The 21,459-nt window shown below is 35.6% G+C and overlaps 1 protein-coding gene across 5 annotated transcripts in view; it reads right to left on the reverse strand.

Moving 5' to 3' along the window:
- Positions 1 to 21,459, reverse strand: part of PRKCZ (protein kinase C zeta) — a 48,060-nt gene that overhangs the window by 3,641 nt on the left and 22,960 nt on the right. For all 5 annotated transcript variants that reach the window (XM_083802339.1, XM_083802340.1, XM_083802338.1 and 2 more), the window contains 13 exons: positions 18,709 to 18,794; positions 15,687 to 15,818; positions 14,455 to 14,536; positions 13,940 to 13,992; positions 11,844 to 12,032; positions 10,469 to 10,566; positions 9,603 to 9,689; positions 8,791 to 8,926; positions 8,354 to 8,441; positions 7,552 to 7,671; positions 6,529 to 6,608; positions 5,884 to 5,973; positions 48 to 163 (listed from right to left, as the gene is read on the reverse strand). In XM_083802339.1, the coding sequence (XP_083658465.1) occupies positions 48 to 163; positions 5,884 to 5,973; positions 6,529 to 6,608; positions 7,552 to 7,671; positions 8,354 to 8,441; positions 8,791 to 8,926; positions 9,603 to 9,689; positions 10,469 to 10,566; positions 11,844 to 12,032; positions 13,940 to 13,992; positions 14,455 to 14,536; positions 15,687 to 15,818; positions 18,709 to 18,794 (1,357 nt within the window). The remainder of the gene's footprint in view (positions 1 to 47; positions 164 to 5,883; positions 5,974 to 6,528; positions 6,609 to 7,551; positions 7,672 to 8,353; positions 8,442 to 8,790; positions 8,927 to 9,602; positions 9,690 to 10,468; positions 10,567 to 11,843; positions 12,033 to 13,939; positions 13,993 to 14,454; positions 14,537 to 15,686; positions 15,819 to 18,708; positions 18,795 to 21,459) is intronic.

Consider the following 21,459-nt stretch of genomic DNA (forward strand, 5'->3'; position numbering starts at 1 on the left):
CTAAGTTTTTAATACGCAATTGTATTTAGGGAAAAAGAAAAACATACTCATCATCTGGGGTTAGCTGCACAGGTTCGCTGGTAAACTGTGTATCGAAGTTGTCCAAGCCATAATCATCTGTGATCTGAGGCTGAAATGGAGGGGTTGCTTGCTTCTTTTCCAGCTAAGAGAAAATATAATGGGGGAGGGAAAGAAAATTTTAAACGCTGAGCATTTAATAAATCTAAAAACAGACACATACATTGGCAGTAGAGTGCATGCACAGATAAGCCACTGTGGTTATTTTTAATATTGGTAGAAGATACAAACAAACTAGTAAAACTTAGAGTAGTAGATTTTGACACTAAACGTTATATGCTCATCTGTTTACCCTAGTGCTATATTTTAAATACAAAAAACTCGAAAAATGAGTAAGAAATTAATAAAATCAAGACTATAGGAAAACTGTTTCCCAAGTCTCTCACCATATAAATTAAGAGAAAACATTGTTGCTATATAATGTTAGCTTCGCACTTAAAATCGAGAACATATTCCAGAAGCTTTCCAGTCAAGCCAAGATGCCTTCCAAAATATAATTCATTTTTCCCTTTTGTAAGCTCCTCTAAAGCTGCCTCTTGGAAAGGCATCCTCTTGGGTTACAGGTTGCATTTAAATCAACCTGTCAAATCAGTATAACCAGGCCTAATGTTAGATGCAGCACTGAACAAAACCAGTAAGCAGTACTTACTAACATCTTATCAATGGCTAGCCACATGGCTAAGCAGTCATTAAAAGAAATACAACAAGAACTTTTATATAAAACCATTGTGTGAATTGAGCTGCATTGGATATACACAACCAGAGCAGGTAATGCTTCAAACTCTTGAGTCTAACTGAACACTCAGAGCATTTCAAGGAGGTCATATCATTAAATGTCACATGATTTTAGTTGAATCTGTCCTGCAAACATCCGCATGTTTTAGAGAAGGATAACTGACCAATTACTAATGTCTGTAGTTGTCAATACAGAAGTCATGCCTTATACTAAAAGAAAAAAAAACAACTCAGGGATGCACTGAGTGAAGATGCTAGCATATATCGCCTCACAAAATGAATTTCTCACTTCATCAATCATAGTTTCAATTTGTTATAATTATTTATAGATGCTAGTAAATTCTATCTGTTTTGTAAAAAGAATACAATTCTTGCAGCAACACCTAGGAGCTGTTACTGAGCATTAACAAATGATTTCTTTTGCCTCTAAATTGCCAATTTACAAGATATTTATAACTGTAACTGTTAAAACTATCAGACAACCATATTTTAACAGTTTTTATTTATGACCATCTAAGATAGCAATTCTGCAAAATGTTTAATTAGCATGCTGCATTTGTACAAAGCTCCTTTAATTTGAAGGGGTTTTATGTCCACCAGTCTCAGAACATGCATCTAGAAATGGACTGAGGTCATTACCTTGCCTGGGGAAGAAAGCAATAGAAAAGATTCTGAGATAAAAATGCCAAAGAAATTGTGAGAATCCTGTTTTTCAGCGTTGATGCATGTATCTTAACACCCTTTCTGAATAATGCCTGCAACAAGTCTGTCAGCATTACTGTTTTCAGAGTGGAGCTTTATAGCTACATTCTTTATGCTTTCAGAGTTGTATGAAGTGGTCCTACAAAACACTTCAGGTTTCCCATGTACAACACAGTTAACATCGGGTTTCCCATTTAATGTTACTGAATGAAATTTTCATTCTAAGAACAAGGGAAAACAGCAGGTAAGTAAATCCAGGCTTCTGGTACTAACAGTTCTGTTTGCTATCAAAAGGCCACCAGACTTGATCATTATTCTGATCTGCTAGGGCCTACGTGGTATATAGAGTTTGGGTTAGCCTTGCTGGCCACTGGAGGTCACCGTTCCTCTAGAGAAATACCAGATAGAAAATCAACATTCATAACTGCCTTTGGAAGAGACCTAATGACACTAATGGAAAAATCGAAAAACCACAATTTGTTCTCATGCAACACATCCTCAGTGACAACAGTATTAAATGACAAAGTAACAAGACTGTCTTAATATACGGGTTTGTATGGAGATTGAAATTTAAGTTTGGTTTTCATGTTTTCATGTATGTTTCACTAAACATACATTTAAAATTAAAGTACATCAGGCTATTCAGCCAACTAGGAGGTGCCTTTTGCTGGAAAAGCAGCAGGTAGTCTTCCCTCCTGTTTCACCATTTTTTGAAATACTAAATGCTAGGCAATATTTAGTAACAGTTGCAACTCTTAATTTTTTGCAACAGGTTTTGGTGTCTGCTCATGCAAAAGCAATGCCCAACTTTCTGATGATATTAGTTACGGTGAATTTGCCAGAAAAATGAGATGGATTTTAAAGAAAGTGTAGGTCTGCAGTTTGCGCTGTCTGCATGTGCCTGCACTGATTAAAGCTGAACTGCAGCTACATGCTGAACATTCCTTTTTCTTCTGAGATTTAAAGAATTCAACACTCTCGAGTGTTCCATTCACTGTCTGGACTACAGCCAGTAATTTCCAGCCTTTTTCTACACTTGAGCCAAATATGGTAAATTAAAGCAAAAACCTTCTTAAGTAAATGAGGAATTTCAACACAGACTTGGGTTAAAACTTACTGTTTGGACATCTGTGTCACTCAGTTACACTATTTGCTTCGGTATATCACAAGTACTGACTTTCTGCTGTGAGAAATGTAGTATTCTCACGTTGACATTATCATCTTCTTTGGCCCCAGTAAGACAACACCACAACTCCACAAATGACATACAATAGTCCGTTCAGAGTACAGGAAATTCAGTAATGGATTTACAAGTCATGATGGTTGTGCTATCAGTGAGAATTAATAAGTTATGCAGCTAGATCAGTTGCTAGACTCTGAGATGAGAAAGGAAACGTAGATACTATTTCCAAACAAGAAATACTTAAGTAAAATACAAGTCAGGCAATGAACACCAATATAGTTAGTGCTCTACATTTAAAAATAGAGGTCCATAAATAATTCAGCCATTTAAGCTTTCTTCTCTAGCTTAGTACAGTGTACTCAAGACTGAAAAACTCCCACACGGATATTTAATGCTGCAGTACAAGGAGTTAGCACAATATATTTACTTTTCTTCCTGAGGAACAGCATTTGTGTGCAATTAGTAGGCTAATCTAACCAACGTAATATTCCTGATACCTCATAAATGAAAATGAGAATAGTAATTAGGACCTTAAGACTTGCATCTTCTGCAACTCTGCAGAACAGTAGACTAGAAGTCTAAGACTAACAGGCAAAACTTGTGATTTAAAAACGTAAGTGTACAAGTATAGGAATGCTATGGACTATACTGAGCAGGAAGGAAAACGTATGCCTGATGAAGTGCAACACCTTTGCAAAGAGCAATATGATAATATAATATGATAAAATAATGAATTAACCTGGAAGTCTTACTAACAGAGCAGGGGAAACTACGTTTGTCCTGTAGTCAAATTTGTAGTAGCACAGATTTGAAACACTAATTCTAAAATTTACATTCAGTTAAAAAAAAAACAAAAAATCCAACAAAGCTATAATTACCATAATTCAACTTAAGAAAGAACAGATACGCATAATGTAAGTGATGAGTAGATACCACTGACCAAAATGGGTCCTTATATTACCAGTATGTTAGGAAGCATGGTTTTCAGCCAGAACATCCCATCATGCTTGTCATCAAATAAACAGAAATAATGTGATCAATAAAAATTCTCACTCTTGTGTTTAAGACGAAAGCATAGTGAGTACAAATGAGGATAGGAGAAAATTGTGAAACTATACTGGGCCATGAATCTCAATACATTAGCATCCCATCAGGTATCAGGTCTTAGAAAGCATCATGAAACTAGTTTAAGACAGACAAAATCTGTTCCCTCCAAACAAGAATAGCAACATGAAAGAAAGAGCAAACTGATTTTCTAAAAATTGCTGTAGGGCACTAATACCGTCATTATGAGTCAGACGTAGGTACGTGTTAACATTTCAACAGCAAGGCGCTCAACTAGATGTTAAACATCAGATTGTTTATTTGTTACACTTAGTAACCATGGCTTAGTAGTACTTTTTCCATTATGTAATGGATAAACACTATAAAAAAGGCACTAGGATAAGAACAGACTTTATGAACTGAAACAATCAGAAAGGTTGTTTTGGTGTTTCTCTGACTGCCATCAAGCCATCCTATACGCAGAGTGAGTAATCTAAAATGTTCTTAGCTGTGTCACATACATCTACATGACCAACACCTAAAGCAGCATTTATGGTGTATGGATTCACTTCACTATTCCTTATTTTCTTCCATGTAACTCACGTTCCAATCAATTTCTTAAATCAATTTTAAACTAATTTCCTTTTGCTTCACCTTGAAAAGATACGAATAACTTTTTAAGTCAAGTCTTCTCTACTCACCACCTGCTTTTCAGAAGAAAATTCTCATTTAAAATGTTTTCCAAATATTTAGTTTTATCCTCAATACATTTCCCAACATTAGAAATTTGGCTTAGGTTTCTCCTGACATTTTAGATGATCAGCCTGAGCAGCATTGTCCTACTAATCTCGCAAAACAGTACAGACAACCACCCCATTTTTCTTTTTTTTTTTAAATACATATTTAATACCAAGGTTTTCAGCCAAAAAAATCAAAAAATTAGGTTAAAAAAATCACAATTCAAGTTAAATTAGCGTGTTGACCAAATAGCAGTCTTCTATATTAAAAAAAAATAAACCCTACAAAACAACAGAAACCCTGCAGCACACAATGTTTATGCCTTACCACAAGCTATAGCAAGTTGCATTACGCACCACTAGAAATAAAAATCACGAGAAGTCTGATAGAATTAAAGACACCCTCACAAACATGGTAGAAATAGCTTTGTAAACAGCAGGTATTTTAAAACACTGGCTCCTAATTTAGTGAATGTCTTCTCTGAAGAGTGTTAACAATGAATGTCTGAACAACAGGCCTCAAAGTAAAAATGTAATCATGCAGCTCTCTCCTCTGAACCTCTTTCATGTTATTACAGGCATTGTTGCTTGCCTGTTTCTACGTTTCCTGCAGACTCCCAAGGACTATGCAAACACCATATGCGTATATTTTCATTCTTCAGCTAGGTATTAACGTAATGCTGGTAAGGAAGTATTCCTGGCTTGTTTTGCTTCGTTAACTTTTGTTGACATTTCAGCAATGTCATTTCCCTGATGATTTTCTATGAAAACAGAAGTAGGCACAATTACAAAGAAACAGAATTTTTTAAAAATCTAATTTTAATACATTTTTATGCCTCTAAAAGCACTGAAATGCACATTGTCTACTCCACCATGAGCTGAAGACTTCTCTAACAACTATACCAAAGAAAACCTGAAATTATCAGATAATCATTTTAAATAGCCACAATGCTTTCAAACCACATTTAAAAAAAGTTTTTCTTTAAAATGTACTACAAATAGGCTACAAATGCTTCCTTTATGTGAAGCACCTCCTCTCCCATGGCTGCATATAAACTGGTTTCATGGCTCAGTTAAATACTATCCTTCCCTCCCTTCAAGGCAGTGGTTCCACCAATACCTCAATGTTTTTTGAAGTGTTCTCTAAAATTCATCATGTATTTTAAAAATGATACACAGAAGTTGTAACCATTCTTAAAGTTTGGAAAGAAGCTAAATCTCTGGTTGGGAAAAAAAGCCTGTTTGCATTACCTTCTGTCACCTGAAGAAAGGAAAATAGCTTTTACATTTACCAAACTGAAATACTTCTTGATTAGTGCTTCTAATGGGGTTGCTACATGTACAACAAGAAACCACAGAAAGTGTTCCTTTTGAATATGTATAAACATAAGTAAACATTTTTACCAGATCCCAGTCTATGCTGCGGAAAAACGTATGAGACTTGATATCAGAAAATCCTGTTTGTGGCTGACAACCAAGCCTTTCTTTGGGATCCTGCAAAAAAACAAAAGCTGAGTCAGTTATAGCCCATTTCTGTCAAAAAGCTTATCTACACAACTCAAGCATGTCCTGATAGTAAACAAAATGATACAAAAAGATGCACCTATTATGGCTACCAAGTCATTTCATTCTTTTTTCTTATTCTTTGATGAAGTTTGTATGAAACTTCATTTTTAACATAGTATTTTACAACTCAAAATAACTAGATTTATTTAAGAATTCAAAATTAATATCCTCTCCTTTAAAACTATAACGCTTCTATGGATTTCAATCAACTTAATTAAATGAGTAATAAGCATTTCAGAGAAGAGTTTATAAACATCTAGAACTGTTTTTAGCTAGGCGTGGGCTTTCAAAAAGTCTATAATGTGGAATTTTTCAGTAATTTAGCAACGAAGAAGTGGTATGTTGTTTTTTTAAACATACAGGATGCCAAGGTTTTATAGATTTTCTTAATAGTAAGCAGATTAACTTCTTAACCGTATTCCTTTCAACAGGAAGCTCTAACTTCCAGATATTAGATGCTAAAAATAAGAGAATGTTATTTACCTTGTTTAAAAATCCTTTTAACACATGGGAGGCCTTGACAGAAAGAAACCTTGGAATCCGGATTGGCTTCTCAAGAATAACTGTTACAGGTTTAAAAAAGCAATATTGTTTTTTCTGTTTTATGATATTGACCATGATTTTAATACAAACATCATACTGTTTAAAAATGTTACCATTTGGAAAATGGGAAGATATCGTAATTATTTAAAATAATGCAAACAAAAGGAGCTACAGTAATACAAGGACTATTGCACCAAAACTTCAAGATTTCCTAAAAGAAATGTTGCTTCATTATCTTTTTCTGTTCTTTGTAGTACTAACAGAGAATAGAACGTCTTTGGAGTCATTAGCATATGACAAAGTGTGCTTTTAAACAATACTTCAGTTGATATTAATCTCACCAAGAAGACTGTAGTAAAGTGTTATGTAATTGCAACAGTAACTAGCTTAAAGAATAGTTCTGCATTTTAGGGAATAGGCAACTTGACAATTGTCAAGCTTAAAAAGTTTCTGTTGTAATAAACATTGCAAGCATTAGTACTTTTGTTTAGAAAGCTCATATCACTACTCCTGAAGGGTACAACTGATTAACAAACAGTTATACTAATTCCCTAAGTAGTAAAAGAAAAGTTATACGGATCAAAACTACAGCTCGGTAAGGTTCTTTCTCAAGAGATCCTCCTATCCTCTCACATAACATTGATTTTAAAATTCATTCTTGGCCTGTAGAGTGCCTTTGAACAAAGATGCCATTCTGTGCAACTTCTGATGGTTATTTCCACACCGTGGGCATGCTTTGTCTGCATCAGGCTTCCTAATTCCAGGCCATTTTATCTCAGTTCAACAAAACTCCCAGAATTAAAAACTTAAAATACTGGGGCCCTTTATATATAGTAGGTCTGTGGGGAGCCATGAGATAAGAGAAAAGGAAAACAAGACAGTTCTAAGTGTTTTACTGCAATGCTAACTTCTCCATTGTTCCTCCCCCAAGAGAATTCATGGGGAAGGAAAAAAAGACTGTACCTTGGAAGAGGTAATCTTCAGTGTTCATGTCTGGATTGTCAGTAATGATATCAAATGGAGATCTTCCTGCCATCATTTCAAACATCAACACGCCAAGAGCCCACCAATCCACGCTGAACCCTGTAAATATTTAAAGAGAAGATTTTCAGCCAGGACTCCTTGAATTCCATTGTTCTCTCATAATATGAAGATTAATGGCCTGTTTCTGCAGAGTACTGAAATTCTCTAATGTCACTGAAGCCACAGATATAATGAACAGCATCACTTGACAGTTCTCAGAATTCGGCAGCAGAGGCAACTTGTACAGGATTTTTGTAGGTGTCTGCCAGAGAGCAGTCATCCACTGTGCTTAAGCTGGAAATTTTTTTTTTTTTTTTTAAAGGAGGTTGAACATTCTAGAATCTTATAACAGTACACAGCTCAACCTACTGATTAGATCAGTTCACAACTAACACTGGTTAAAAGACTAGTTTTGATTCTGCATAAACAATGAATTTTGGCACAGCATTCTAGCTTCGCCTGGGGGACAAGTGCAGCTGGGATGTAAACTACATCAAGGAGTGGGCTTGGTTTTGATACAGTATCATTGAATTGTTCTTTTCCAGGGAAAGTAGGATTTAAAAGAAGCTGAAATGAATGACTACAAGAGAAAAATTACTTTTTCATTTCAAAAAAATTAGACTCTGCAACATGCATATTTTCTCAACATATACAAACAATACTATTTGAATCAACCTACAACCGAAACTTGGATTTCTGCTTGATTATAACTCTAATGTCAAATTGTTCAGTCCTAGCTTACCATATTCTTCTCCCCTTAGGATCTCTGGTGCAATATAATTTGGTGTTCCACAGAAAGTGCTTGTAGTGTCACCAGGGCCCAATCCTTCCTACATACACAAAACAGTTAAAAAAATAAATTAAAAGTTGACCTCTGTTTGTCACATAGGAAACAAAATAGTAGAAATTTAACTCAGCCAACAAGGTCAACTTCGTTTGTCCTCAAAAATGACCCACATAAAAAATAAAAAGGAAAAAATTACAAACGTGGTCCTATTCATCGGTCATTTTTCAGAGTAAAGTTGCTACTCCACAACTAAATTCAGGCCTCAGTAACACTGGTGATAAGCAAACGGTAATTTCTGCCAGAATATTGCTCAGTGCTGCATTGGACTTAGAAGCTTGAACATAGATATACTGAGTGACAAAGAGACAAGAGAAAGGTAAGAAAAATCCTACCTTGCACATGCCATAATCTGTTAATTTGATATGACCCTCCGCATCCAGAAGAACATTGTCTAGTTTTAAGTCTCTGTAGATTATGCCTCTTTCGTGTAGAAAGTTTAGAGCAATACAAATTTCAGCAGCATAAAACCTGAAGTTGAAAAGGAGAAAATCACATTAACAGAGATTGTATAACAGCAGGTGCAAAGAAAAAGATATGCTCTTAAAACAAGAGCTTATCAGCCAGCTTTTCTCTATGAACAGGATACTGAAAAGCAGCTACATTTATTTACAAGGACATTGAACTCATATTGTAAAATTATTCCTTAAAATAAGGCAAATTATTTTAATTCTACTAATGAAGAAAATATTCTTTATCTCACATATCTTTCAGAAAAATCTCAAACTAACAACATACAAGAACCCTATTTTCAGCTTAAGACAGGACTTTACACAGTGCATGATAGCAAACCAGGTTTTTCTTCCTTCTATCACCAAATATATTAATTCATCATAAGATCAAAAGAATTAAAATAGCTACGTCATCTATCAACCTATCAAAGAAGTGTTAACTAGATATGAAGCAGTAAACAAAAATAAATAGGAATAACTTGCTAATTATGAAATGCTTTCTTGCTTTAAAAAGTATGTATCCTTTTTTAAAAAAGTTAACATTTCTCCCCATGGCACAACATTCTAATCTTTAAAAACAACCTTTCATTCTTCCTTTGCTATTCATCTTCTTTTATAGAATAAAGCTTTGAAAGCATTTCATACATAACGTTAAACAACACAGGAAAACCACTACAGCTGTATTAATAAAATACCTTGCATGTTCTTCAGGAAGCTTTCTTTGCCGTTGCATATGAAACATAAGATCTCCCCCATTTACATACTCTATGACAAGAAATAATCTGAAAGTATATAATACAATTAATGGCTTCCAGTGAAATTCTCAATAGGAAAAAATTATTTGTACTCTTCCAATTTAAGCCATTTTCAACTTCCACTCTTGAATTAATCATTCATATTTCTCAGAAACTATTTAAGAAGGGAAAAAATATTTATTTAATCCATGTTATGTAGGATCACGTCCTTCACTTAAATGCAAATAAAAATGGTGAATTCAGACTAAATGGAAAGAGGCAGCTGCATTCAACAGTTTGGTGTTAACAGACATAAACAAATTTTTCTCCTACTACAACTTGTTTTCTTCGGACCAACTAACACAATCTGATGTTGATGAACTTATGCACTTGAAAACAGTTTCTTGCTTCTTTGTTTCTTTAGTGTAAGATTTGTAACACTACAGCTATAACCAAACCAAATTCAAGACATCGCGAACTGATTCTGCCGCCTTCTGTAGATTCAGGTATTATAAAACTCACACAGCGGCTGTCTTACCCAGCTATCATCCTTCTATTCCTGAAGCCACAGGGCCTGTGCTCAGAAAAACAGCACGCAGTTCCTCCTCTCATCCTTCTCCTTTCCAATTCAGAGCTGGAAATCCCTGCTTTTTGTCCCACACCAACTTACTGCCTTAGAACTGGCATTGCTGGAGCAGGGAAGCCCTGGCAACACCAATGCTTCCTTCCAGAGATTTCTGTGTGATGGCAGTGGTTTTGTTTGTAACAACTGCTTTTCATATATCAGTGATCAAGGTTTTTAAAACAAAATTTCAGATCTTTCTTACCGACTTGTTGTTTGAAAGCATGAATGTAAACCAACTAGGAATGGGTTACTGGATGCCTGTTCAAACACATGTTTCTCTGTCTGTACCCAATCAATGTCCTGAAATAGAATAATTGAACAATCAGAACTTCTGCTGGATAACCACTGTGGGTATTCCCAGAAATTGTGAACATCTATTCTCCCTTATGTAGTGTCATTGTTACGATGTTCTTAAGAAAGATAAAAACCCCTCTATCTGGAAGAAGATAGAAAACATTTTAATTCCATTATATATTCAGAAGTTTCTTAACCATTTAGAAAGGGCTCTGCACAAAATTCACTAAATTCCTGTCAAGAATAATTTCACAATAGTGCGACATTGTATGAAGGGAAACAGAGTTCAACCACAGAACAACCAGCCTGGCTGAGCAACTAAAGTCTCAAAGGGAATCAGGAAGTGTCTCCATCAAAAACAGATCTAATAGGTTTTGTGCTGAGACACTCCTGAAGGTAAAGCACCTTACAACGGTAAACACGAGTGCCAATATGAACCTCAAATTCAACTTTGAATAAAATAATGTGTCCACTTTGGTTTTAATGAATGAGCATCTCCTTAAGAGACTTCAAAGGAAACTCAGTTTCATACATACGTATAACACACTAATATGGGCTGCCTGCTCACTGCAGACCGGTTATCCCATCCCCTTTATATGCCTACCATGGCACGTTCCAGGCCTATGGCACTGCAGGTGGTTTGCTGGGATTTGTTCATGCCCATTCTATTCCACCCCCAACTGCTTTTGTTCTTTTTCTAACTTGCACACTTCAGTGTTTTTTTGTTTTTAAATCAACAGAATTTTGATGATAATCACGATGTGCAGCACTGATTTGCGTAGAAGACTTTTTAAAACAAGTCAGTTAAACCTTAGTGACCTTAAATGGTAGCAAACAACTTTTTTTAAACCTACGGGAAAAAAAACACTCCGGAGTACTGTGCACATACGCACTGTAACTGCAGGAACAGTTTCAGCTCCTAGTCTGAAATACAAATACTTTGCATATAAATTATATAAATTTGTCTGCCTTTGAAAACATTTTTTTCGTTCTAAATTAAGTGCCCGAATTCTACCCCATTCATCTCTCACAGATTAGCACACAAGTTGGTACATTCGTCATGTGCATTCTACTAAAATAAGGACTTTTATTAAAATAGTGGACATTTCTCTCAAATTTCATCTTGATGTTAGAGTTTATGCAGTTGATGACGCATTCAGAAGCTAGTAGAACTTCTATTACACAAATGCCATCTAAAACTTCAGCTTCTTATTTGAGTATTTTTTGTTAAACAGTATTAAGCTTTAAAAATATGTAATGTAACACAATTAACAGCCTTTTACCTCATCATCATGGACCAATTCTTTTTTCACTACTTTCATAGCGTAAATTTGATCATTCTTTTTTAATCGAACTAAAAGAACTTTGGCATAGCTTCCACGTCCAATAACTCTGATTAAATCAAAGTCCTGTAGTCCAAGCCCCTGAGAAATCTTAATTCCATCCATCCCATCAATGACTGGTTTGATATCCTGTACAAAAAAGGAAACAAATTTACGCTAGAAACAGATGCTTTCATAACAAGTAGCTATTACAGCAGAGGTCTTTAATCACTGGACAGAACAAGCTAACTTCACATGCTGTTGTCACTGCCACACAGATTTGAATGGTCGATTATAACCCACTTATTTAGAATTTTTTTTTTGGTATTGGCTTTGCTCTTGTTAGTAGCTACTGTGTTTTTCAAGGTTCTAGTTTGTTCAATGAATTGTTCAAATATTCCCTACTGGAAAACAGAATGCAATGCCTTTACAAATGGAGTCTTATTCATTCTTGACCTGTAAGCAGGTAGAATTACACTTTCAACTGAGCAAAGAGCATCTTCCATATTCTGACACAAATACTGTAGTACAAATTAATGAAAGCTAACTAAAAAGAATATATAAAACAGTAATTTGCTAAAGAATATACTTATCTTGATTTCAGTTTAGAAAACCGCTTAAGATTTACTACAATAATTTGAAGATTTTTAATAGGTGCCTATGAACATATAGAAATACCAATTTCTCAAAAGTGAGGATTTGCGGAAAATATTCATCGATGAAGAATGTTGTTTTAAAATTCCTTATTGATTTTAAATGACAAATTTAATTCCAACAAATAGCTGAGATAACATGAACATGAGACTTGAAAAGCAAGAAGTTCAATTAGACAAATACGCTATGCATTTGCACTTTCCTTATTTTACCAGGATATACAATGCTTTGACATACTTCTATGGCCTATTTTTATCTGACCTCAAACTACAGTACTTGTAGACAGATCAGCGTTCTGCTGAACTAAGGAAAGTATTTATATAAAGAATCTTGATCTAGGATTGACTGCTATTAGAAGAGATTGGTCTGAGCCTGAAGATTCTAGTCAACAAAGCTACCAGAATACCACATCCTCTTTGCAGGACACCTTAAATTATTTTAGTAAAGCTCAAAAGCAATATGTAAAGTCAGAGGAGCATAATTCAGGTCAGCTGAACAAACAACACCTATCAAAATTTAAACACAAACAGTATCTACCTGAGCAGAAGTCAGTAACTTCAGATAGCAATTAAAATTCTGTTTTAAATTTATATCTTTCCGTCCATGAATTTGAGACAAATCCTAAATGCACATGACTGAAAATAAGGCAGTCACTTACCCAAGAGCAGCAACTATTCAAGTGTAAATTAATAGTAGCGACAAGCATTGTAGTGGAGGTAGAGACAAGGTGCAGGCTTGTTGAAGAGCAGGATAACTAAGTGCTAGCATTCTGCAAAGTGCATTTATCTCAAATATGCCAGAAGCATTTTTAGAAGCAGCTTCTTGAAGCCCTTTAGAATTTAAGTGTGTTGGGATCAAACTGCTTTAAAGGAATAATGCTCTTTGTATGCAGAGGTTGTGTCAGAACCTCTACAAAAGCTGAAAAACAGAGCTCAAGTCTATGTTATTTTACTTGTATTTCCACAGGAGCTCTCTATAAATTATTAGCTAGAGACAGCTACATAGTTAAGGTACTATCAGATTGAACCAATTTTCATAATGTTAGCCTGCAGAGGTAGCCTTAGGGTGATAAGGGGTGTACATCCATTAGAGAGGGCAGACGATGAAATGTCAATGCCACCGTATGTTGGAAGAACCAATAAAGTCAAAAACCTGTTAAATCGATGTTGTTTCAGCATGAATGGAGAGAAAAAACATCTCTCACATCATGATTGAGATAAGAGCTGTTTACAGAAGAAATCTGAAAATCCAAAAATACTTCAGAGATCATTTTCAGAAAAAAAAACAGGCTTCTCATTTCAATGGTAGCACAAAAAAACAGGACAAATAACTAATTACTTTATAAAAGGTGTGTGATTAAGAGTGTGTTAAAGTGAATTACAGAAGTAATTTTAAAAACATACCTCAGAGTCGTCTTTAATGCTGTCATGTTTCCTGTTTGAAGGAATGTAGGGAACTGCAAAATCAAACAAAAGTAGTGTGATTAAGGCCTTCATTAGAAATCATTAAAAAACTGATAAATGGAAAGATGATTTAGTGGCTTGGGAATAGCAGTTTGCTAGTCCAAGGTAACCTTTAAAAAAAATCAGGTAAATTGGAAACTGGGCCTCCTATACCACCTTTTTTGGTCTATAGATCCACTCCATCAGACCACACTTGCTAATAAAGAGAGCCCAGCCTAGATGAGAGTTTAACTTCTCCAATACTGAACACAAAAAAGACAACTGCAAACTCAAGGTTAAAGATCTCATCCTCTGAACTAGTTAAGGATGTCACAGGAGGTAAAGTTACCAACCTGATGAATTTTAATAGAGCTCCGATGTTCACGGATTTCTGGACTATGCTACTGTCACAGTACAAGTAAGGAAGCGCATGAATTCCATCTTTTAAACATCCTTTTTACCAGGAAAATACTCACTTCCATCAGCTTCTTCTGAAGGGAGGTCAACTTCATCATTTTTATCATCTAACTGAGGTTCCTGGGAAGGCATGACCGAATCCTTGTAAAACATAAATCATACAGGAAAAATGTCAATTTACACAGTCCCTTTTAAGTCACCACGTCTTATCACATAACTGCAATACAACAAGAACCTTACATTTGTAGCTTCTGAAAGAAAGCTGGATTTTGTAGGAAGTATTCCTTTGTAACACGTTATAATAACCATCTACCAAAAAGCCTAGATGTTATTTCAACTGTCCTTTGTAACTACAGGAGATGCTTAGCTGTCTTCTGAAAGTGAGTTTAGTACATTTTATTGCAAAGCTCAAACTTCAATTCTATTAAAGAATGTTTCATGGGGAACTGAAACAAAGTAAACATACTTCAGTGATGTTACATACTCAATTTAGAGCACTGGCAATATTCCTTTCCTGTTTAAAAAAACAGGAATAGTTACTCATTTTGCAAAGGTATTGAATAACTTGGTAAATACAACAATATCAAGCAATTTTATAATATGTTTGGATCCTGGTCTCATCCCCAACTCATGATGAGTCATGTATGATTATTCCAGTAGGTATAGCAACACGCATAAATAAATTGCAAAGAATCTGGTAGTGTCAAGTCATATGTAGGCAAGTCATATGTAACACCAGTGAAGAAAAAATTGGGTTTAGCTTCTAGTTAACAAAAAGATGACGCAAGAACCAGAGAAATACTGGTTAAAGTCTGTGACAAGTATATAGAAGAGCTAAAGTTTAGGGTCACAATTTAATATTAAAAATATGGGAAAGATACTGGCGTTGCTGCTATGACAGAGAGGAAGAAAACAGGATTGGAGAAACAAACGGAAAAACATCAGAGGTGCAAATACCACACAAGTGCCTTGGTGCTTAAAATTCAGCAATAGGCTAAAAGAAGCGACCACTAAGATTGTCAATAACAACTCTTTATCTATCTGTAAAATAAATTATCTCCACTGGAGAAGTCACACTCGAGCTTGCTCACAGTTAGTCATATCACAAGTTTTCTTCTCAGTTTGTCTGTACTGCTCACAAACTAAAGGCCTGTCCTCCACAGACATTCTGGAAACTGAAAATCAAATACTGCCAAGTGTTATAAATCTTCAACCATTCAGGATGCATATCTAGAATAAGCAAAACAGGACACAACCAAACACCTTAGTTTTAGACAGAAAGCAAACTTACCATATGCCTTTTGCAGGTCAGTGGAACAAGTATATGACAACGTTTATGGACCAACAATTTGCAGTTGATACACTTGTAGCCTTGCCTTCCGAGACCCCATATCCTTTCGCTGCACTGGCCACAATATGCTCTCTAAAAGCCAGAACACGTATCATCAATTTCAGTTATCAATTCCCTTCTGTAGGCTGGTAGTCAGCTGGCAGAAAGAACCCACCCTACAACAACCCATCCTACCCATCTCCTAGGAATATTGAATAATAGTTATTTCAGAATACCCAGGATTTCATGAATAACTGAAGGTTACACCTCATGCTTAGAATTGAGCTAAAATACACTTTTTTTTAAACTGAATGTTAAGAAAACAAATGTCTCAAGCAGATGGAATACATCACAACCTAACATTTGCAAATCATCTTAGACAATAAGTCTATTCTGAACTTCAGATGCTGACAGAGGTTACCCAAACAAAATCGACAAGAATTTGCACAAGAGTACACAAAAAGCAGCCAAACTGACTTTCAAGAACACTAGCACAAAATATTATGAGCCTCCACAAATTAAAGTATAAAGACTGGTCTACATATGCACCTATACACTTCTGACAATGGTAGAACATCAGTAGAAACTCTGCAAAACAAATTAAAAATCTTATCTATCAAGTCTGATTTAAAGCCTCTGCACGTTGCATTATTTAATATCAGAAATATATGGCCTTTTTTCTTCGTGCAGGGAAATCACATCTGAATAAATTAAACCAAAATGAGGACAAAGGAAGAAGTAAGACATTCTGCTGCTGACTTTAACAAGGCACTTCTTGAAATCATTTCTCCGGTGTATGTGTGCTGTGGTCATTTTCTCTACGTTACCCAAACTGCCAAACAGATTCTTTTATGCCAAGAAGCCACCTAATCTCAGTTCTTTCTACACACGGTGCACAGATTGCCAAAAGAAGATGTGCTCAGTGTTCACTATCTGCAAATTTTCCCCAGTAGTTCTGACAGGCGAGGCTGCCTATCACTCTACAAGCTGCACAAGCAGTCCTGCGCTCATCCCCCATGCCAGGCTTCGAGCTCTGCAACTGTCCCAAAGCCACAGAACAGTGAAAGTCTGTTCCTCTGAGCAAACTGCAGTTAGTGTGGTTATTCAGATCCTCAGACTAATGAATCATACAGTGTCCTGCCCAAAAGTGTTCAACAACTACGAATCCTTACTGGTAGTATTTAAAAAATTAATACAAGATTGGATTTTTTTGAAATGTTTTCTGTATTGCCTTTCTTATATTTTGATAGCTGTAGAAAACCAAACGTAGCTACATTCCAGTCAGCTATACAGCTAGTTCTTGACTGGGAATAATCCAAACTACACTGTCCAGGCCAAAACAAACATAAAAACCGTACTGTGTACAAGAGAGCAAGCCTTGGACATCTGTAGCCACTTCTTTCCATTTCAAAACTCCTGCTCCACCAGACTACCTTTAGTATTCTTATGTACGTCTGGCAGCAGTAACATGAAGGCTAAATAAAATGTTTAGGGCCTGGAAAAAGCATGCAAGAAATTCTCATTTACTTCAGTCAGATGCAGGAAAGCAAGAAAAAAATGGACAAAGGGGCAGCTCTCAAATTCCACAAGGAATACAGGTATCCCTCATGCCTCCCCAAAATGCATACAAACACAGAAGAGTTAACCCTTACATTATGCCCAACAGAGATATACTGAACAATATCAAGGCTTAGATTCTTGAACACGTTCATTTACCTGAATTAACCAAAGAGGTTTTAAAAAATTATTTTGAAAGAGGAACAAATTCATAATGTAATACTGCAGTCTTAAAAATTCAGTCAATGTGAAAATTTAGTGTCTAATTCAGTAATGCTTACCTATATGACTAATTTATTAATCTTTGCATTTTCGTGTCGCATCAGCTCATGTCAACTTTATTTCTAGCTTCAGCTGGATTTTGTTTGTACTACGGTTTTATATGATTCTATTTCTACAGAGACAGTTACACAGTCTTGTTTAGGGCTGTTAGCAAATAAGCATGCTAATGAGGTTTCAAAATCTTCACTTGTTTATTCACCATCAGCCTAATTCCCATAAAAACTTATTTATATTAATAACACTGGATGCTTAATGTGGCAGATATGTATTCACAATGCTTCAAGGAAATGCTTTATGAGCATCTCCAAGTATGGAATGTTTCATACTATACATTAAAAAAATAGTCGGTACCCCACATTACACAAATGCTTGTTGTAATTCAGATAAATAACTTTTATTTTCACATATCCAGCAATACTGAGATTGAAGGGGCTTTTCCTTCTTTTAAAATGCAGTTTTGGGGTGGGGAGCATTAAAAAAAATATTCCATCCAGGCAGTAGTAAAGATTTCATAAAAGAAATGTTACTGCTGAATCAAAAAGTTAACTCACCTCACTGTACTCAGTTTTGTACCGAATTCCCAAAAGTGTACATTACATTTGTATATGTGCTGCAATACTTTGACATAATGGGCTAAGCCAAGGAGGAGCCTCAGCCTTAAAGCTACATTCACTTGCTTATGTGGATTAAGTCAGATTCTTAATACAGCTGTATTTTAGCTCACACACGGGACGTTTTTTTCTTAATTAGATTATGTAATACTTCAGATTCAAAACAGTTAAAGGCTACGGCTCTTGGTATTAATTTCAAGAACGACAAAAAGTACTGAAGGTAAAAGATTATGCTGCAATCAAGCAGCACGATCACAAAGGGTGGAGACGAGAAAAGCTGATCGAGGCACATCAGTTTAAATATTCACAAAAACAGTTATTAGAGACTTTAAATACATTTTCAGCTAATCAGATTTAAAGACTCAGTTGTATGATTTTTACGACCCGAATAACACTGCACAGACCAAAAGTCACATCAGTAAGCGTCCTGCTTTTCCTCTCTTTTCGCCACTCAAATACAGAAGAGCACGGACTGAGAAAACAATTACCACAGAACATTACCAAAACCCAACATTTTATACAACAGTACTCACTCTGTTAAAACGTTTGGCTTGAAACAAATGCCCATTCACTCTGTACAGCTTCCTCCATCTTCTGGCTCCACGTCGGTAGATTGATTCTAAGAAAGAAATTAAAAAGGTATAAAGCAGCAGCATGGTTGCACAGTGACAGCAGACGCACTACATTAAGCAAGTTGTGACTAAAAACAATCTTGCTTTTCTAATTATCAACGCACAGCTAAAATCCCTGCTGATTTTTTTTATTTTTTTTTTTTAAGGCAGCCTTAAATGACAGCTCCTGCAGGATGTGCTTTCACCACTGCCTCTCCCTTTTCTCTATCCCTGTCTTTTTCCTCACATGATCGTAATCTTGTTAGTTTCTTGGCTGCTGGCTGTTCAAGCTCAGGTGAGAAGGACAGATAACAGATAGTTAAAGAAACAGTTTCCTCCAGTAAAATTACAGTGTCAACACAAACACAAAGGGTGTTTGGTGCTAATAGGGCTTTAGCTGTACAGTACTGAATATGATACTAATCTGGAGAGTTGCATTATTTGACCTCAATTTCATCTTTGTTAGCAAACATTACCCCAAAATATTTCTTCTGTTACGGAAGCAGCACAAGTAGAGGTCTGCAATTATTTCTAATATAGTCTAAACATGACAACAAGAAATCATTTAAGCTGTTGCAGACAGATTTTTCAAGAAGCCATACAAGATAGTACATAGCATCTACTCCAAATGTATTTGTTGTCACTTCTCACATACTTAAGAGCAACGTTTGAGTGACTAATTAGAGAATTTCATATTAAATACTAAGTGCTCAAAAATTCATTGTGCAGCACCAGCCCTGCGTGCAGCTGTAATGGTGACACAGCCAGTCCCTGGCACACAACCAGCACCATGGCTTCCCATAGCAGGCAACCTCGGGGGTACTGGCTGGAGTGGGAACACGGGGAGGAAGAGGTGGGTGGTGAGCTAAGCAGAAGAGTCAGCAGTCATGTTATAACTGGCAATATAGTCCTGCTATAAAAAATAGTAAAAAAATTAAAGAAAAAAGTCACATTTAGCATGATTTCCATTGCTGAATAATTAGTTCTAATGACACCTACTAAAGGATTCAAATTTATGAGCTTGAGGTTTACTGTAACACAGTTAGAAAGCTATTCTTGACAGTGGAACACTTATGACATCTCCTAAAACATTTCCAAGGATATACATCTTGCAGTGTTTTTACTGCTAGTATCACATTGCTTGCAAAAGAAAAATCAAAAACTAGTATACTTATTTAGATATCACTATTTTGTAGCTATCTTCAGTAGCATGATGAGAAAGATTTTCCAACACAGAGCTTTAACTGTATGCCTTTTTAAACACAAATCATTTGTACGAGTTATAATGCAACTTAAAACAGTTGGCAGCTTGCAAAAAATGTATTTCATACATTTCATACAAAAAATTACAAAGTAATGCAGTTTCATAGGGAATTGAGAACTAAGCAGCTTAGGAAGTCTAACTCCCTCTGAGAAGGTAGCAGTAAAATGCACACTTGTGTTTTATTCATACCTCGTGAATAGCAACATACATGCTGTACGTCCTACGTAGGTCCGCTGGTTCTGCCAATGAAAACGATTCAGTTTCCTAATGTGGTTCTATTAGGATCGTCTTACATTGACCTAATTTCTTCTGTCATCCTAACAAGGTCTATTAAATTGCTTTGTACTTCTCTTTAAGAAGCATTGTAACTTCTCTGTAGGAATATCCATCAGTTGAACAGTTTTTGTTTGTTTAACTGAGAGTCCAATACTTGTTCTTAAAACTGTCCTTTAATCAGCCTCATACAAGTGAAACAATGTTGAATATTCAACATGGTACACAGGGAAATATACAATGTTAACTAAAATGCCTGACAATGTAGCAAAGAACATGTAACAGGAAAGCTTTGATAAGACCTAGTTGGTAACATCTCAACATGGAGAAATGTGTAAAGAATGAATTTATAACCCTCAGAAATTAACATAAAACCATCTTTAGTTCTCATGTGTTGTTTCTGGCTTTTGGGTTCCAAATACCTACATTTTATTTATAACTTTAAAGGTAATGCAGGAGAAATTATTGATGAAAAATTATTTTCACTTCATATCGAGCCAGCTACAGTCAAAAGCTATGACATGCACATGCAATGTGTGAACACTGGCTGTAACACCGGTCAGATTTTAAATATTCCTTTGTTGTCCTTCACAAGCAAGACACAGAAGTACTGAAGATTGTTACCCCCCAAATCTGGGAACATTCATACATAAATATTCGCAAATGTTTACTTGGCAAGTTTGAAACAGACATTGCACTAATAAATTGATTGTTAACAATTTGAAAACAACAAGAAGATGAAAGACTGCCTGACACAGAATTAGCACACACATGGCTACTAGAATAGGGGTATCTCGACTGATATGCTCATTTGACCCAAAGAGCTCTTCAGAATCTGCCAAATATAAACTTTCCTTAAAGCAAGCAAACAAACAAAAACCCTTTCATAAGCGCAACGAAAATTTAAGTGAGAGCCTTGCAACACTATTGTAAAGTTTTTGCCTAAGCACATGCTTTGAAGAATAAACTTCACTGTCAGTAAAACAAAACAAACAAAAAAGCATCGGTGTAGTTATTGCTAGCACTTTAAAACAAACTTTAGCTCCATTTATTCAGAAAAATCAAACCTAACTCAATAGTGCTTTGTGAAATGCTACTTACTCTTCATAATTAATTATGAATCTTCCTGATTAAAC

The sequence above is a fragment of the Anser anser genome (assembly GCF_964211835.1).
Source record: "Anser anser genome assembly, chromosome: 17".
Lineage (NCBI taxonomy): Eukaryota > Metazoa > Chordata > Aves > Anseriformes > Anatidae > Anser > Anser anser.